The sequence below is a fragment of the Uloborus diversus genome, chromosome 7 (assembly GCF_026930045.1).
Source record: "Uloborus diversus isolate 005 chromosome 7, Udiv.v.3.1, whole genome shotgun sequence".
NCBI classification, from domain to species: Eukaryota; Metazoa; Arthropoda; class Arachnida; order Araneae; family Uloboridae; genus Uloborus; species Uloborus diversus.
Genome location: NC_072737.1, coordinates 102,890,769 through 102,911,118, shown reverse-complemented (window position 1 = coordinate 102,911,118; position 20,350 = coordinate 102,890,769). Strand labels below are relative to the sequence as shown.

General features: G+C 35.9%; 1 protein-coding gene across 1 annotated transcript in view; it reads right to left on the bottom strand.

Annotated features, from left to right (window-relative positions):
* LOC129226820 (cilia- and flagella-associated protein 53-like) overlaps positions 1–20,350 on the bottom strand; it is a 37,303-nt gene that overhangs the window by 4,300 nt on the left and 12,653 nt on the right. Inside the window, exons 4-6 of the mRNA XM_054861448.1 lie at positions 19,423–19,726; positions 12,874–13,086; positions 8,154–8,370 (exon numbers count right to left, since the gene is read on the bottom strand). Coding sequence (XP_054717423.1) covers positions 8,154–8,370; positions 12,874–13,086; positions 19,423–19,726 — 734 coding nt within the window. The remainder of the gene's footprint in view (positions 1–8,153; positions 8,371–12,873; positions 13,087–19,422; positions 19,727–20,350) is intronic.

The following is a 20,350-nucleotide window of genomic DNA, read 5'->3' as shown; positions in this document are numbered from 1 at the left end:
GCATAGAAAGAAACTCATGCGAAGCAATGTTTACTTTTCTCGTAACTTAATTTCATCGCACTCAAGAAGGACCTATGCAGCTAAGGTCTTATTTCTTGACCAACTTACGGCCCGAGAAGTCAATTCGTGTGGCCCGTTATTTAGTTTAATGATACACAAAATGATCGAAAAGCATGATTAGTGACACTGCCTCAAATTTGGTGCCAAATATTCATAAATTAGTTTCATTAAAGCATGCATTAAAAAAAAGCATCAAGTAATGATAACAACAATTATTGGTCCGTAATTTGCTTTAGTTTTCCTATGTTATTCAGAAAAGAATGAAATATTTAGTTATTTTATGTTGTTTGTCTCCGCGAGAAGGATTTTAATATGAGGTGCCTCCCTTGGGCAGAAAAAGAATGAGCACTACTGTTCTGTATTAACAGAGGCCTAAGCTCAGGATATGTAACCAAACTCAGTAAGTTTTTAACATACATATTTGATATAAGATTTTTCTTTTCTAAATAGCTTTTGCCTCCGTGTCTACGCTCATGTGCTCTCTTTTTAAACAAGGCCTGCCCTGCAGTCCCAAAATTTATCCTTACAGCATTGGTACAACACAGTGCTTCAAGCGCAATCAGAAGAGATAAAATGGAGGAAGTGAAGACTTTCCTTCGTAAAAGAAAGACCCCAAGTCACGTGTCAGATTATAATGCGAAACATTGGAAGAAATCGGGTCTCTTTCGTTAGTCTCACGTAAAACTTTTCAACCATTCGTCGTCGTTGAGTCACATGACTTGGGGTCTTGGGCCTAAGCTTTTGCTAAGCCAATGATTGGACTGGCTCCCTCCATTTACTAATTCCTGCTCTAAGTTCAAGAGAGAGAGAGAGAGAGACATGATTTCCTTCAGATTCGTTCCCTTCTCACTCTCCATTTGGTTTGCACACGTCTTCACTGCGTTGCTCTCTAATTCAGTCATCTTGATCTAGGGCTCTACTCTTGTTCTTGAACCATCATGCTTGCTTTCTAAGGTTCTTTAATTGTCACGTGTCTGACATTCATAAACGAAATTCATGCATAGAAGGGGCCTTATTTGAGAATATTTTGTGTGAATCAGCTTGTTTTTTCCCCTCATAAACTCCTTTAACAAGTTTCCAGTAAAATTGTACCAAAGACATAAAGTAATTGTTTTTCTTAAACTTGATTAGTGTGATGGGACATCTAAGAGGAAAGTGAAGAAAGTGTCTACTATTTAATGGACAAACAGTTACATAGTTCATAAGAAAATATTAGCTAAAGAGTATTTTTACCGCACTTTTGCGTATTTTTACTTGCGACTTCTCGACGTCATGACGTTTCAACGATTTCAATTTTTGCTGCGACGTTATCATTAGAATTTTGTAATATAAAAAGACTAGAAAGTCGCCCGTCAAGGGTGAAAATTGCTTCTACATTTGAACAAAGCCATTGCCTGTTTGGTGATATTTTCATAGTTGAAATTGTAGAAATTGTAACCCTAATTCCAGTGGATTATTCCTAAACTCCAGTAGGTAGCGTTCATTGTTGACCATTTTTTCGTTTCTTCATTCCCCTGAAATGAAATAGTCTTACTAATAAAACAGTTAAGTTACCGGATCGAGTTCAGCCTTGTCACAATAAAGCCTTTCCCTGCATGACAAACATAACCAAAACATATTATAAAATTATCATGCCGTGGCGCGAGTTTCATTGTTGAAACACGCACGTTACTCGATCATCGGCTATTATATATAAGGGGATAATATTATTTTATGGAAGTTATGAAACATTTTGTAAAATGGCCATTTTCAAATTGCAAATTCTGTGAAAGAACTATAAATTTTACCGACTCCAAACAATGTCTTAAAGTAGAACACTCGAATGGTTATCTAGAAGAAGAAATGGAAAGGCATACGTTACAACATTTTGAAATGCATTTTTACATGCAAGAAGGTTAAATGTGATGTGGTAAGTTCATTTATGATGGGTTTCTGTGTCTTAAAGCTCAGTAATCACGATGGCAGTGAATAGCTGGAGTGGAAGAAAGACGCATTCATACTGGGAGGTAGATATATTTTTAGGATTTTTTTTTTTTTTCAATGCGTAAAAACTTTCCTTGAAAAGTTTTGGGGGAGTAAATTCAGCTTAGAAGAATGAAACATCAGAAAGCAGTAAAAAACTATAATATCAATCAATTTTATTTAAAAAAAATAAATAAACTAGAGGACCCGACAGACGTTGTTCAGTTCAAACTTTGAAAATTAAAAAGTAGAAAAATTTCAATAAACCACTTAGTATTTGAACCGTTTTGTTGAAAAAAATAAGTAAATAGAAAATATTTTAAGCTGCTTGGTGTCAGAATGCGTATAATTGTTACAACTTGATTTACCTAATGCCCACTGATCAGTTTTTTTATCAACTATTTTTTCTCGCGTACTTGAAAGATTTTCATAGATTGTACGGTTTGTTCCTTCAGACATACTCAAAGGATAAAAATAATCCTCAGATATTAAGCATAAAAAACTAACTACCCATCTAGAAAAAACGGGAAATCCCGCTGAAACGTCCCCCAAATGAAAAAGAATAAAACAATCCAATGGGTATAGTTTAAAAGAATGATAAATGTAAAAACAGTTCCCTGAATAAGCGAAAATCACCCCTCCCCCCCACCCTTCCGATGTAAAATAAACATGTTCTGCAACTAAAATGACTAAACTCTCTTTAAAAACCAAAAAACAATTCATTGCAATTTAAAATATTTCACCGAATAAATAAAAAATACAATAAACTACATTAACAGTAGTAAACAAATAATCACGCAACTGTATTGTCATGTGACCAATGTCGCCAAGCCATCACATTCCTGTAATCCAGCCGATCAGTGAACGAAGTGAACTCTGACCGATTAGCGGTCCCATTTTTTGAACGAAATGTTCAAATATTCGCCTAATTTGTTCTTTCCGCCAAAGATAAAAATCTTCCACTGCACTGATCTTTTACAGAACTACCCTGTTGTAATTTATCTGCACTAAAATAAAATTTATTTCGTCTTCAAATTCCACCATCTTTTCCTTTAATAATGTACTGATTAGTTTGATAATCCTTAAAGTATTCTTGCCATTGGTGCCAAAACTCAGATGGATATGAACCGAGAAACAAATGTTGTTAAGTACTTTTCGATCATTTGGTTAGGAAAACCTAAGGCCCCTATATATACGAGCCGGCGCATCATCAGCCTTTTTGGATCGGAGCGCGTGTTTCAGTGGTTGTCTTTTCTGGCGAGTAATCGCGTTTGGTGATTATTTACTGCCAGCGATTATTATGGCACGTGATTTGTTTATTAAATAGTATTATTTTTCGCAAATTTGGCGAAACCCGAAACTTTGCTGTGGTAACCCTAGCAGAGCAACAATGAAAAATCCGATCCAAAATGGCTAAACTTAAGCTGATGCGTCAGCCTGTCAATATAGCGGCTCTAGGAAAACCTGAGGCACCGATCGGTCACATGCTTCAACTATGACGACAAAACACACGTTTTGCGTGAATCTTCCAGTACTTTACTTCAAAATATATCACTGGACCTAACATCGTTGCTTTCAAGAAATGAAGGCTTCACTCTCTCTCTCATTATTACAGTAGGAAATTTCATTACGAAAAGCAGAGCTGGCTTTCTTATTGTCCCTTGGCAACGGGTTAAATATTTATTTCAGTTCTCGCTCAACAATAGGTTAAAATAAATATTAATCATTTGGGATATATAATCATCCACCGTTTAAATTAATTAATTAACAAAAACGTTTCCGATCGAGACCCACGTGATAACAGGCCAGACAACTCCCCTCCCCCCCCCCCCGCTTCGTTACGCCACCAGTCGTCAATCTATGAACTTGGCGCGAAACTTTGAAAGCAGTGCAGCTTACCAGTAACTAGTAGTGTTCTTGCTCTGGTTGATATAGATGAAATAGGAAATATGTAATTTCGGATGCACATTTTTGAATACAATTCTGTTGGATTTATCTCTTCCTTTCCACGTACCGGAATGTAGAAGCAATTAACACATATATATATAATATAAGTCTTAAGTATCTGCTGAGGAAAGTGAGTCAGCGATTTCCGCTTCCGAACAACCTGCATGTGAAGAAAAAAGCTGGACGCCTCATGGAATAAATTTTAAAGTTCGGAGGTAAGTACTTTTCTCAGATAAACAAATTTACATTTTATGCAGTTAAGATTACTTAAGTTTTCCTCCATTACACAAACAATTGTCAATTTCCTTTCTGATATCTTTGTCTGTAATTTGTAATTTCAGTATACTGCTTTAATATTTGAAACGGTTAACTTGCAACTTTTTATTTCTTTATTTTTTCAACTTTGTACACGCATTTATTCGAAATGGATTTTCCAAGCTGACAATATACATATGTCAAAATTTTCTGCAAATATACTTGTTGCTATCAGAAGCAACATAACTTGGTGTTGATATTCAGTTTTTATGTAAACAAGTTTATTGAAACAGGCTTTTAACTGAATTATCGTATATTTTCGGTTTCGATTAAATTGTTTCATACGCTAGCATGTGTTATTTTGATCAAAAAGCATTCCTTGATGGGCTTCCGTAGTTCTGAGATAGAAGATTAGATTTGAACGCCGGAGGTCGTGGGTTCGATACTCAAACATTTCCCCCCAACTACGCCCCTGCAATGTTATTCAAACAAGCTAATTCTGTGCGTAAATTAAAAAAATATATATATGTTTTTTATTTCACTGTTGTCTTTAAGTTTTATGATATTTATGCACACTTTGTGGTTAAGTTAACGGTATTCATAATTTCTGGGCTTGCGAAAGATTAATTTTGAGCAGTGGATACACAACGTGTTTTTTCCAAATGCTCTATGCTTGTTTGTTTATGCTTAAAAAGGGCAAAATGTCTTGAACTACATATTTTTTGAACTCCTTGGGTTTTCTGTTAATAAGCTTTCAGGAACTCTGAAACTAACATAAATTGAATTAAGGGGCTGTCTATAAAGTATGTTGCAAACTTTTGAACAAATTCCCCCCCCCCCTCTCCTCCTTGTTACATGTAACGCTGTTCAACATGAGCATATTGTTATAAACAACGCGTGATGTCACACTTCTTGTTATCCCCTCCCTTCCCCCTGTCACAAAACTGTCACATTGATTTCCTAAAAGAGCATACTCAGCAAAATTTTGATCTAAATTTAACATATATGAGGTTTTAAGTATTAAAGAAAGTTGCTAAAATGGTCATTCTATGAAAAGTTTTTGAAAAAGATTACTTTGCCATCAATAAATGCTTTTTAAAATAATTTTTCAAAAGCCTAAAATGATGAACTATTAAAGCCCCCCCCCCCCCCCACATGAATCATTAGCAGCAGAAAAAGCTAAAAATGGAAAAGTAGCCGAATTCCAAAAAATAAAAAGGCTGTTTAGATATTGAATACATTTTTTTTGATGTACAACATACAGTATTCATGATGTTTTATTATTCATTCTTTAATTAACGTTTTTCAAGTTGAATTCCTGTGTAATTTTTCGAGAGTGCCCACCGAAGGGGGGGGGGGGTCGGAATCATAGTCTCATAGTAATGATAGCTTTTCAACGGCTATGGTTATAAATAACTGTGCCCTTGAAATTTTAAAGGAGATGGAGATGTTTTGGGTTTTTTTTTTTTTTTTTTTTTTTTTGAAGTTTTCATAATTGAAGGGGGTAGGGCACCGTCTACTTTGGGGGATGGCACCCAAGCATTCACGTCTTTTTAAAAGCATAAATTTGCTCAGCTAAGTTAACATTAATAATCTGGTATTATGTACTTTAATTTGATGTTATGTCTTTGAAACATATTGCAGTCATGTTTCCCGTTTACTTAAGTAAAAATGTTTATGTATTTTTTAAAATTTCATTTAATTCTTACTCAAATACAATAGTAATATTATTTTTTGTTTTGATATAATTGTAAAATGAAAGTTCATTTATTTATTTGAATACTTCTTAGGACTTAATGTTTCAATACAATATACGAGTAGTTAAATGGTGATTAGTTAAAAAACAATTTATAATGAAAAATAAAACTGTGTTTATTTATCTCTTTGTTTTAACATGATTGTAAAATAAAATCGTGTTTAGTTATTTGAATACTTTGTAAGACTTATAAATGTTTTTATGTAAAATACTATGAATTAAGCTCAGTGTATTTTTTAATGTATAATAATCGGTTCTTTTTTATGTTTTCAAATGAAAAAGTAGAACTTGTAATGCTACTAAAATAACAGAAGACAATAATAAATAAACCAAATAGTTTTATTTAACCAAAATATTAATCGAAGTGCTCACTTCCCAATATCATTGTGGATCGACAAACGATGACGTCATTTGCTAGTTGGGTGGCCTTCCTATCTCAAAGGTCTCGTTCCGATTCGATCCATCGCACTTCGAAACCATGCTTGCCACAACTTAATTACACACAAAAAATTTGATCAAAATCGGTCCAGTCGTTTAAAAGCCTTATGGTGACAAACGTTCGCACAAAAGATTTTTATATATTAAGACTAGAGGACCCGACAGACGTTGTTCTGTTCAAACTTTGTAAATTGAAAAGTTAAAAAAGTTCAATACTATCAAGTGTTTGAACCGTTTTGTTGAAAGAAATAAGTAAAAAGAATATGTTTTAAGCTCCTTTGTGTCAGAATGCGTACATTTATTACAACTTGATTTATCTAATGCACACTGGGCAGTTGTTTTATTTACTATTTTTTCTCTTGTACTTGATGGTTTGTTCCTTCAGCCATAATCAATGGATAAGAAGCGTCCTCAGATATTAAGTGTAAAAAACTAACTACCCATCTAGAACAAACGGAAAATCCCGCTGCAATATCCCCCATATGAAAAAGAGTAAAGCATTCGAAAGGATATCGTTTGAAAAAATGGCAAAGGTAGAAACAGTTCTCTGAATAAACGAAAATCACTCTCCCCCGATGTAAAATAAAGACGTTCTTTAGTCAAAGTGACAAAACATTCTTTAAAAACGAAAAACAATTCTTTGCAATTCGAAATATTTCGCCAAATAAACAAAAAATACAATAAATTACATCAACAGTAGCTTAAAAATGTTAACAAATGATCACGCAACTCTATTTTTTAAAGCCAAAGTCGCCAAGCCACCACATTACTGTAATCCAGCGGATCAGTGAGCGAAGCTAACTCCGACCGATTAGCGGTCCGATCTTTTAAACGAAAACTTTTAAAACTTCAAATATTGCATAATTTGTTTTTTCCACCAAAGATAAAGATTTTCCACTGCACTGATCTTTTGTGTACAGAACTACCCTGTTGTAATTTATATGGACGAAAATAAAATTTGTTTCTTCTTTAAATTCCATCATCTTTTCCTTTAAGGATTATCAAACTAATCAATTTATTATTAAAGTATTCTTGACATTGGTTGCCAAAACTCAGATGGATTTGAGCCGAGAAACAAATGTTGCTGGGGACGGTACTTTTTGATCATTTGTGTTATTAAAACCTAAAACACCGATCCGGTCACATGGTTCAACTACGACGATAGAACACACGTTTTGCGTGAACTTTACTTTAAAATATATCTCTGGACCTAAACTCGTTGTTTTTAAGAAATAAAGGCTTCACTCTCTCGCTCTCTACGTTTTATCTATTCTCAATTGACGTATCACAGTAGGAAATTTCATTACAAAAAGCAGAACTGGCTTTCTTATTGTCCTTTGGCAACGGGTTAAATATTTATTTCAGTTCTCGCTCAACAATAGATTAAAATAAATATTAATCATTTGGGAGATATAGCCATCCAATGTTTTAATTAATTAATTAATTAACAAAAACGTTTCCAATTCAATCCATCGCGCTTCAAAACCATGCTTGCCACAACTTAATTACACACAAAAAATTTGATCAAAATCGGTCCAGCCGTTCAAAAGCCTCAGAAGAAGAAGGATAAATATAATATTCAAGACTATTCTTGAATATTATATTTATCCTTCGGAGTTAAACAGATGCTTTTCGTTTTTTGCTTCTACTGTGTAAAGTTTTAAAACTGTAGCATACTCCCTTCCACTAGATACCTATTCGTTTAACATATTGTTACTCATTTTCATTTACTTACTGTGTGCCTCGATCTGTGCCTTGACTTCATCAATGACATCTTGCTCCTTCTGCCTCCTCCTGGCTTTTTCCTCCTTCCATTCGCGATCTTTCCGCTCCCACATCTTGTCCAGTTCTTCCTGGTACATCTTGTCTACCTCCTTCTCGAACGCGGCTTCCTTTGCCACTTGGTCTTGCAGGTACTTCAAGAATTGCTGCTGTTCGTGCAGGAGGGCCTTCTGTGGGAAATATTATTTCGTGTCAAAGAGTAAATTTATAATTCAAAATCGCTAACTGATGCTTCGACGCCTCTAAATGCTCTGGTGAGGTCAGTAAATGAGTTAGAACTAGCTTTCTCAAAGTGGTTTCCCACAATTTAAACTAAATGCGGCATTGAGAAGCAAAGGGATGTCAGTGGACATTTTCAAGTTTTGAGTAAAACGCGTTTAAAGATAACGTCCTGGGTAGGTTCTCATTGATTTTTATTTATTTTAAATCATGCTGTACAGCAGCCCCTACCAGGACTACTAGTACTATCTATGACCTTAAGGCAGAAGAGAGGTTCCCCTACTATTTGTACTGGTTATCTACAAATTCTCAATTTTACCACTATTAGGTTCCCCTACTATTTGTACTGGTTATCTACAAATTCTCAATTTTACCACTTAAATCTCTTTGCTTCCCACCGCCTCAAATGTTTTTGTTGCTTCCCTTAGTTTACGCACAAATGTTAGACAATTGTTGGCTAAATAATCGAAAAGTATATATTTATTCGAGTTGCTTTAACTATAGTCAAAGGTCAGCACTCGAGAAAACAGGACTACGTTGACGGGAAAGATAACCTACGTGTAAAAAAAATGCACCATTTGACGATATCAATCACGACGTATTTGGATTGCACAAGAACAAGTTGGTGCCAAGCAGACGACGATTGCGAATATTATTGACTTTTTTTTGACTTTTTTTTGAGCAATCACGATTGCTTATTGTTCTCATTTGACTGTTTTGATGTCCTATCTTTTTATTTTCCCACCGCCACCCTCCGCACCCTGTCACCGTCGACCGGCTCCTCACGATGCTGCTCCTATAGCGAAAGCCGTCTCCAGGTTGCATCCATGTCCTACACACACGCGCATACATACGCAGCTACACACACACGCACGCACACACACATACACACACATACACACAACTACTCACACATTCATGCCTACACACTGACACAAACACATATGCCTACACACACATACACATACCTCCCCCCCACACACACATACACACATTCATATACACAACTACCCACACACTTATGCCAGCACACAGACAAACACACATGCCTACACACACATACACTTACCTCTACACACAAACACACATACCCCCATACACAAACACACACGCCTACATACACACACTTGTGATTGCGAAAAACATAATTTGAATTCAAGATGTCAAAATTCAAATTAATTTTTTTGATTTTTTTTTTTTTTTAATTCCGGAGAAAATCTTAAAAGTGGCATAGTGGCAAACCTTCTGGTAACCTGTTTGTTTACTTTCGGTCTATCTTTTCCATGAAAGAGTAAAAGTTTGAATGCAACTCACAGAAACAGATTTTACTTTTATTGAATGTGAGTTAGGGATGAATACAGAGCCATAGAAGAGGAAGGGCTAGGTCTTAGCGCCTCGAAAGTAGGAACGAGGGGGAAAGTGCCAGTGACGTCACTAGGTACACTCGATCTGGGACATTTGTGTTGTGCGTGCGTGCGTAATTCCTCACTCTTTTCCCGTTTTTATGTTATTTCTTGAGGGTTAAGCTTCAAAAAGGAATGAAATACAAGGGTAAATGCTTTGAGTCCCATCGACAAGTTAATAAGCGATACGAAAAACAGTAAACCTAATTAAAATCTACAATACAAATTTTTAGTTTCTCTTGTGTAGTTTTGGATATTCTTTACCCATTATGCGTGTTTTAAAGGGGTAGAAAGCGGAAATTTCGCACAATAAAATTGAGCTTATAAAGAAATGAAAATAATTTACTGTGCTTGTCAAGTTTCCTCTTGTGTGTACATAATTTTGTCAGTTTAGACTTTAAAAAATAATTATAATATTGTTTTTTCCAACTTGTCTCAAAGAAAATGAAAGAGATAAGACAGATATCAGGAATAACTAAAACATATTGGAATTTCGTGATACCCTATTTGAATCTAAATACTGCCGATGTTTTTTAGAGGAAGTTTTTTTTACGAAGTAACTATAACTCTGACCAAGAATCTCAGCAAATGTTGTTTTTGAAAACTGAAGTAGAACCTCATTAACCTGGACTAATAGAGGATCCATGTCATCTAGATTGTTTAAAACGAATTAAGCAAAATAACCTATAAATTGAACCAATGTTCATAAGTAAAATACTTGAACACAGTAAAAATTGTATTTTGAATTCAAGAGAATGAAATATAAAGTTGCATTAGAAAAAGTTAAAAAAATAAAAATACAGTCTTACAAAAATACGTTATTACGCTAACGCGTTCTTTATTTATAAAGCGAAGTTTAGATTAATAGGTGTTTACTGAAATTGTTAATCAGCATTTTAATCATTTCAATTTAAAAATAACATATTGAAATTTAGCAACGTAAACCAAATTTAAATCTTCAATGATTATCACCAAATTTATAAAGCTAACTTATTTGTAGACTGAAAAATTTCTTCACGTCTGAATTCTACAAACCATTACGTTACAGTAATAAATGAAATCTTTCCGAATATTCTACAAAGTTTTTTTCTGTGATAAAGTCCATTAAAAAAAATTTTTTTGCCGGCTTACCTTTTGTCCCCAGAAAGTTTTTCATTCAAATATCGAATTCTTCCAAATGTTCTTACTCGAAAAAAAAGTTCAATAGCATTTTTATATGGGTCAGGAAATTGGTCTTTCAATACAGAAGAACAATTAAATGGCCTAGCTTTTGTACAATCATAAAAACTCTAATGTATCTGATTCGAAAGCTTTAAATGATCACAAAAAAAAAAAAAAAAAAGCTCCTATACAAAAATAGATACACGATTGAGATAATCAAGATATAGTGCTCATTTTCCATCTCCCCTCTCCCATCTTTAAGTCATTGTCGCATCAATGCGAATTATTAATTATTTTAAGCATGGGGATACAGTGTTCAAGAAATTAAGTTAAATCTATTGAATAATATTTACAAAGTAATTTCATGCATTGCATCTAAATGAATTGTAATTTTACGGTTAAAGGAAATTTATTACGGTCTCACAGTGCCATTACTAAGCTAATTAAATATCATTATATATAATATTAAGTTGCATTGTGACAGGGTTGAACCAAATCCTACATTAAAAAATAACTTCGTACACCACGTTTTATGAAATTTGTCTTGCTCTTTACCTTAACTTTTTAAAATTCTTCCCCCAATTATTTATTGAAGCAGCTTCAAAGTTAGTATTCCATAAAAAAAAAGCATTAAAAAACAGAAAGGAAGGTTGTATTCCTAATTTTTTGGATGTGTTTTGAGCTCTTTGAAAATCTTGAAGGAAAGCTTAAGTTTCCAGAACTTTTTCAGTAACTAGGCCATCAGCACGTGAAGGCGTTTTCAATACTTTCAAATATAATTACACACAAATATTTTCGATTCTAAAAAATATGACTTTTATGTCTACTTTAGCATAACATGAAGGAAAAATAACCTGCCAACAGATTTAGCGCAGGAGCAGGCGCTTATTTCTGAAGAAACCCCTAGTCAAATGTTATGAGACATTTCCAAATTAAAATTAAACCTTGAAAACAATATTCATATCCTTATTCATAATGAGTGATTTTTAGCCTTGTCTGGAAGTGACCTCTGCCCCTTCAACTGCCACTCTTAAACAACCCTTGTACAGAGTAAAAATTCTTAAATTGTATTTTAGCTAAGGCATACTACAGTTCTTTCGGCATACGCTGTGGATATTGTCCAGCGGAGTGGACCCGATGACGTCAAAAACGAGTTTTCTCCTCTCGCTGTCCACTTCGCGGCGGATGAAAAGATCAAAGGAACGAGCTAGCCCTTGTATTCGGAAGCCCTGGGATGAATATGTGAGAGAAAATATTTCAAGTACGGCATGCCATGCTACATTCCTACATTAGACGTAAGAATTATTGTTACGAGTCCACGTTGGGGGACTGTATATTCATTATAAAAAACAATTTACAGCTTAAGTTACTAAGATAATTTTGGACGAAAATTAATGGAACAAACGCGAAATTCAGCCTGATTACAACAAATTAAGCATAAAAGTAATTACAAAATTTGTAACAATATTAACAACATTAGTAGAAAACGGGGGGGGGGGGGGGACAACTGTTTTCCTTGTTAATAAGTTCTAACCCATGCTCAGTTGTAGTGGAAACTGGAGATAATAATACGACATTTTTACTTTTTTAAAACATTGTATGAACTTGACCTCTGACGAATTCATTTTCGTTTGGATTGAATCTTAGAATGACACAACGTCAATAAATGCTATCGCAGCGCAAACCGGCTCTCATCACCCTTATTTTGACAAATGGAGCCGTTTATGTCTAAAGGGATCGGAAGTCAGCATGTCAGAGCAAGACTATATGAAGAATAAAATAAATCAATGCTTACATCTTTGCTAACTAGGGTCATTATTTCAGGCTTTGAATTGGTTGTTTTCTTATTTTTACTTGCAATAGCAGATTTTGAATATTTAAAATACTAACTTTCTTTTCGTTCTTTTCGGCTTCTGCCTGGTCTTCCATGATCTGCTTCATAAAGAAAAGATCCTGAAGTAAGTCGTCCTGGACGTCCTTGGACTTCTTCTTCAACTTGGAACGGACGCACGAGTCGAGACCAACCTTAAGTTCCGCCTGCTTACGCTTCTTCATCTCTTTCTGTGATTGTTCCTCCAGCTCGAGCAGTCGTTTATGTTCCTCCTATGGAGGCAAAGCACTTAGTATGCAGTCCTCGACATAAATACAGTTGTAGTCAGTTGTGACTCTGAATAGGAATAGGAATAGGAATGTTCCTCCTGAAAGAGCGGAGACATTTTTTTTTTTTTTTGGCTTTAAATTGCGAAAGCCTAAGTTGGTTTCACATACAGGAGCCCCGATGGAGGGTCACTGTGACGTCGCAAAAAATTTTCTTATTCGGCCAAATTTTCATCATTCGGCAAAATGTGGAGTTCCAATCGGCAAATTGAGAATTTCGTACCTCAGAGTCAGAAGAACGAAAATCCAAAAACTGCGATTTTCTTTTTATTAGTGCATTGTATGTAGAAGTCTACTCCGCATCGAGCCATGTGAACGTAATTCTTGAAAAAATATTTTTCAATTTTTTACCAGGGTTTAAAGAGCGCACGTCCCATCCTTTTGCATGTGCCAGAAAAAAGTGTGTCCTCTCTACTGTAAAATTATCATAATGTGACTTACGTTCCTCTGGCTCTGAGGTACAGAATTTCTGTCCTCCTAAAAATTTAAGTTCGGGGCGCCTGTGTTTTCACCTCGTCTGATTTCACTGAACTTCGCGTGAATCAGCACCTTAGGGGCCCATTCAACTCTAGCAGAATTCGATCGAATCGAATATGATCAATTATGTCTATCAATCGTGTGTCCAGAAATTTCCTTTACCCCACCCGGAATGAAATTTCTAGCTGCGCTACTGGTAGATAGAGTTCGATCGAATTGGAAAAAATCGAGTTGAATGAGCCCCTTAGTTAACTTTGTGACAAAAACTATAATAGCTATTCACTTGGAAGGTCTGTGAAAGAGATTTTGCAGAAAGAGACCGAGAGGGAGAGAGATTTCTGAGAGGTAGATCGCTTTCTGAAATCTCTTTCCAAGACTTTTCAAGTGAACGAGGATGACAGTTTTCGTTACCAAGTGGGTTAGGGCAGATTCACACGGAGTTAAGTGAATAGGACTGAGCATGGCCGCACTTTATTCTTAAAAGCCTTGACAATCACTGAAGTTCATGGCAACAAAGAGGGCGTTGCAGGCAATTCCTGTTTTTCATTCTTACAATCAAAATATCCAATCCCTATCCAATCAAAAATAAACAAACTTTGAAACATTGCCATTAATTGGTGGATATACAGGATTGTGTTCAGCGCCTCTTGCGGTCAAAATGGGCGACATATGAAGTTTCGAATTTTTCGAGAATTTCAAGAACAGATCATCTAAGGCTACTAGTTGCATCGGTTTAACACAGAAAAGTCATAAATCGTCTAGGCCCATAAAGCGTAAGCGAATCAAGTGCGGTCAACTGAGCGGTGAACTGAGTGAAGCAGGATTAAAGCCCCAGACGGAAAGGGTATACGCCCAAAATGTCGCGGCCAAAATGTCGCGGGCCAAAATGTCGCGGCCAAAATGTCGTCGGTCCAAAATGTCGCCAGTCCAAAATGTCGTCGGTACAAAATGTCGCCAGCCCAAAATGTCGCCGGTCCAAAATGTCGCCGGGCCAAAATGTCGCCGGTCCGAAGTGTCGCCAGTCCAAAATGTCGCCAGTCCAAAATGTCGCCAGTTCACAATGTCACCAGCCCAAAATGTCGGCGGGCCAAAATGCCGCCGGAACAAAATATCGCCGGTCCGAAATGTCGCCGGGTCAAAATGTCCCCGGTTCAAAATATCGCCGGCTCGAAATTCCCTCGTTCAAGTGATATGAAAAATTTAAATATACATCGATGCTTTTCAGCATAAAAGTTGCAAAATAATGCTAATTGGCTTTCAAAGTAAGTTCATTGAAAATTTTCAAAAATTGTCTTGTGTCTTAATTCGTAAACTTCAGACATATTCCAGAAAATATATAGTATACAGGAAAACATACGTTTTTCTCTACATTATTGCATGTGTAACCATACGTGAGGATGGTGCAACGGAATTCTCTTTCCTGTGTAATATAACTGCTATATTTCAAGACGCAATGTAAGGATTCAGACAAAAAAATTGGTATGGAAGTAAAATTAAACAGAAACAGGAACTATTTGTTTTAAAATGATTTTTTTAATTAGTTGCGCGAGTCATAGTTAGCGTACTTAAGTAAACATTAAATTTGAATATTTCCCTTAGATCGTCTCAAGATCAGGCAAGAGAGAAAGAGGGCGATTGAGCAAGATATCAAAAAAAAAAAAAAAAGCTAAATTAGTAAAATTCTTTTTCTGTAGAACTTTAACTACTAGGGATATTAAAAACTAAATAAGCATTCTTTCACAATTTATGTAGCAAAAATTTGCTACTCGAAAGATCGATTCCTTCTAAGAACAATTTATTCGTTTAACTAGAAAGTCGTCCGTCAAAGTTTGACGGGTGAAATTTTGCTTTTAAATTTGAACGAAACCATTGCCTCTTCAGTGATATTTTGATAGTTGAAATGGTTAACCTAACTCCAGTAGATTAACCCTAAACTCCAGTAGGTAACGTTCATTGTTGACCATTTTTTCGTTTCTTCATTCCCCTGAAATAACACAGTCTTACCAGTAAAACTGTTAAGTTGCCGAATCGAGTTCGACCTTTCCCTGAATGTTAAACATTACCGAAACATAATATCAAAATATCATGCCGTGGCGCGAGTTTCATTGTTGAAACACACGGGTTACTCGATCATTGGCTATTATTCATATGATGATTATTATCATTAATATAGTTTTCCTTTTAAACTACCAAACCATATATAGAGCTAGAATAATAAACTTTTTTAAGCCCATTTTAAAATGAAGTCTAATTCTTTTTCACGTTTGTTGCGATTTCATTGTTGACTGGTGATGGGAAAAAAAGACAACGAATTCAAATTTGCATATCTTGCCATTTTCGACTGGTATTTGTTAACAAATAAAGTATTTGTAATTGATTTCAGCATATATGCAAAGCTTTTAAAGGAATTTTCATTTGCAGAGTAGAAGAATCTAATGTTGGGTACCCTTTGTTTTTGTCATTTACAACAAACGTGATAAAGAAAAAACAATAATAATGTACGTGAAATGAAAATATAGAATCCTGATATTAGGATCATTTTAGTTTGAAACCTTAAACAAAGTTTTAGCAGTAAGTATTTTTTTTCCTGAATGCTAGCAACAATTTAAAACCCCTGGTAGAACAAGAACAATTTTATAGAAAAAGGCTGCGCGCTCGAAGTCAGAGTAGAACTGAGTTTGAAGTAAAACCATCGGAGTCGGAGTCGTGAGTCAAAAATTTTAAACTCCAAGAGTCAGATTTGGTCATTTTCCTTCAAAGGGCGCAGGTGTGCCAGTGCTAGCGCAGCTCACTGTAAAAAAATTCCGAAACATTACTGATTATTTCCGTGGAATATTTCGGGATTTCACAGGTTTTTATCCATTTCCTGAGAAAATCAAGTATCTTTGTCAAAAAGTTTCCTGAATTGTTACAAGTTGCACAAGGGCAGAGTACTCACTGATGTGACAAATACTTAAAGCTACAAGTTTAAAGGTTAACTGAGCGTATTTAATAAATTTATCGACTTTAGCTCGATTACGGCCCGTCCAGATTGACAAAGCTCCCAATAAGAGCGAATAAGTATCTGGATTCAGTATTTTCTCTAAAGGGGTGGGGGGGATTCCAAAGACACTAATGGCTTTAATCGGGGGAATTACTGAATTCTTCAGAAAGGTGCCAGTATATTTTCAGAAAGGTTACTGAGTTTTAGCGAAAATCATGCCTGTTATTTGCAAGATATGTTTCTTGCAGATATTGGACACATTAGTAGCTCATTATCTTCCAGCAGCGCTTCTGAATTTTTTTTACAGTGTTAGAAAAGATGACAATCTGATTTTGGGGTGAAGGAGTTGGAATCGAAGGATATAAAACTCCCAGGGCAAGAGTCAGCCATTTTCTCTCCGACCCTGTAGCACTAATATACAAAATAGTTCTCCCTCTCTCTCTTTCAACCTCTCTCTCTCTCTCTCTTTTGAGTGATATATTTAAACTTAGTTTATTTTTCATCGTGTATTTAATTACACTGACTTACGCAAACGATGACAAAAATCAACTTAGAACGGAACCTGTTTTTGTTTAGTTTCACTTGCATACCAACTTTTTTTTAAGAATCCTTGCATTACTTCTTGAAATATAGCAGTCACATAAAACGAGGAAAATTATTCTGTGCGCCGTCCTTTTGGGATGATGGAAACCAAAAATAAATAAACAAGTTTCCATTTAAGGTATACCTGCAGACCAAATTTTGTTTGAATCCTTGTATTATTTCTTGAAATATATCAGTCACAAATAATGAAAAAGAAAGGGAAACGCATTCTCGATTGCTCCACCCCCTGGTGTTATTGGCTCGACATCTGTCCACCTGCTGCATCCTAACATTTTATTTGATTCCGGTCATCATTTTTTGAGAACTGTCAGTCATGCAGATCGATGAAAACGTTCAGTTGCTCCACTATCTTGAACGAATTGACGCAAAAAACCACTCAGCCCTAAATCATATAATGGTACTTGCGGGTACCGTTCCAATTCTTACAACTGATTTTTAGGCAGAATGTCCGCAAAAAAATCGGAAACATACACACGTACTATTCTTCAAGAAAAGTTCAAAACAATGTAGCGAACGTCAGAACTGAACGCCGTCAGAACTTTTTACAGTTGGTAGATAGCGAGTCACAAGAAATAAGATAGCGTAAAAAATGAATAGTGCGTTTGCTTATATTCTATATTTATTTGCTGAAAAACAGCCAAGAGTTACGAATTTTAGAATTTATCAAGAAACTCATTTCTCTCAGCCCCATTTTTAACGGAGACATTCATTTAAGGCAGTTACCATTTATTCGCAAATTTGATGTTTAACAGCATTGTTGTACAGTTACATTTTTCTTACCGACTGAATGAGCGAATTTTGAACCGGCGACCTCCTAGACTGGCGACATTTAGAACCAGTGACATTTTGGGCTGGCGACATTTTGAGCAGGCGACATTTTGGCCCGACGACATTTTGGCTCGACGACATTTTGGCTCGACGACATTTTGGACTGGCGACATTTTGGGCCTGCGACATTTTGGACTGGCGACATTTTGGGCCGGCGACATTTTGGACCGGCGACATTTTGGCCGCGACATTTTGTCCCGCGACATTTCAGTGGCGACATTTTGACCCCAAACCACGGAAAGGATTTAATCTAAGGATCAATATTCATTTATTAACCTTTGGTAGACTCGTTTACATAGCGTACGACAGCACTTTTAGTTGAAAAGGGGCATATCTGATTTTTATTATTATTTTTTTTTTCAGACATGTGTAAAAGTATTCTCTACGTTGTAATTATTTTTTTCTCTTTGTTTTCGAGATAAAATTCAGCGTTACTTAGAAACTCTATCTAGATAATAATACTTATAAAGCATCCATTAGAAGAATAAGCTCCACTTGCAGATAGTGTAAAAGAGGGTGCTGTCAAGCTTCTGCAAAGAAGCCACACAATGTTGCGATGACTATTTTTTGCATTAATAAATGAGAATCATTTCATCTATAGTTCCAAAATCTATTTTTTGAGTCACTTTTGAACAAAAGATACACTAAGATGATGACTTCTAAGTTTGGCATAGTTTTTCAGAGAAATTTTGGGTTTCTGAAGACGTAGACGGTAGAGCAGCAAGGATCCCATCATGGGCATTGATCGGTCTTGCACTTCTTCCGATCATGCCCTACTGTTTAGGATCCCACTTCCAGACATTGGTCACTCAATGATTTGTAGGGGCTCCTTATGTTTCAACCTGTTTAGCCAAAATGATCAATTGAACAGGTTACAATCAAAGTACAAAATTCACAGCTACTGTCTGACCACAGATTGTATGGAAAGGCAAACATCCAGTTCAACGACGGAAATGGAAGCATATATTAGTTTTAGGGTTGTCAGCTTTTGCAGATCTATGTTAGCCTTTAAACTAAGCAGACTCTGTAGAATGAGCGGAACAGGCGCATCAAGCTTTACCTCTTCCCCCTCATTCAGATAGACTTGTCTTAACTGGACGTATGCCAATTCCATACAATCCGTGGTTGTACAGTATATAGTTGAAAGTAAGAAAATGGCTTTGTTTAATGCGTAGCAATTCAGAAATGCTGTATTCAAAACAACTCTCTCACAATCCTGAAGAACTACAATAGCAAATGGTTTTGTTCAAGATGTCTCTTGGTTGACGCAAACCTGAATCCACTACAACGGCGATTTCTCCTAAAATTTCCTTTGAAAATTGTACCTAAACGTATTAATTTTCACCAGGTTACGAATTTGTACATCAGCTACATGGAAACAACAGGCTTACCATCAAAGCTGCTTCCGTCTCTACATCTTGTCTTCTCTTCTGCTTTTCCAGTTTCTTTTGCAGTATCTGGTCAGAAACCTCCTCAGCATACTTAACCCTTATCTTCTTCCGGTACTCTTCTTCCTTCTCATCCTTCTGCTGCTTTGCCTCGCAATCCCTCTGCCAAAGTTCTTCATACATCCTCTCCTCCGCCTGCTTAGCCTGGGCTTCCTGTTCTTTTTCCAACAGCAACTTCTTTCCTTCTTCTGCTGTCTCATGATGGATCTTATGACTCACCAATTGTCTCAGTTCGTTACAGTTTCTCCTGGTGAGAAAAGAAGCAATAACTAAACAAATGAAGAATACTTACGTCATCAGTTAAGTCCCTCAGACTAAAAGGAATGCTTCGTTTTCTTTCCCCAGAGCTATGCCTATTATAGTCGCAGCAGCAGTTGCGACTTCTGCAATAGTTTTGGTATGAGACAATATTAATTCTTTTAAGCGCTACAGCTAATGTACTTCTCTGTTGCTGAACTGGCTCAGCCAAGGAAAAGATAGAGGATGCACTTCATTATGCGCAGTTGGTCTCAAATGAAGTTTAGTGCCATAGCTTCAATTTTCGTAAAGCTTCATTCTTCATTCTCCCCCCAGAAAGCAGAAGCGTGCCAACAGCATCGATTGAGATTGGGACATGCTAATGTTTGCCGTGAAAAATATTCTGGAATAGTGCAGCAGATTCTAATGGATATAGCGTTGTGCGAAAGCCTCGAAGTCTGCCGACTAATAGCCAGTCCTCCTTGCTCTATGAACTCAACAAGCATTAGTCTTTTAGGGTTACATCGAACAATGTGGGCAAAGTTCACACTGAATCATATTTTTAAAGATATTTTACTTCAAAAAAAAAAAAAAAAAAAAAACTGCAGGAGGGCCATATTGCTGCACTCTACTG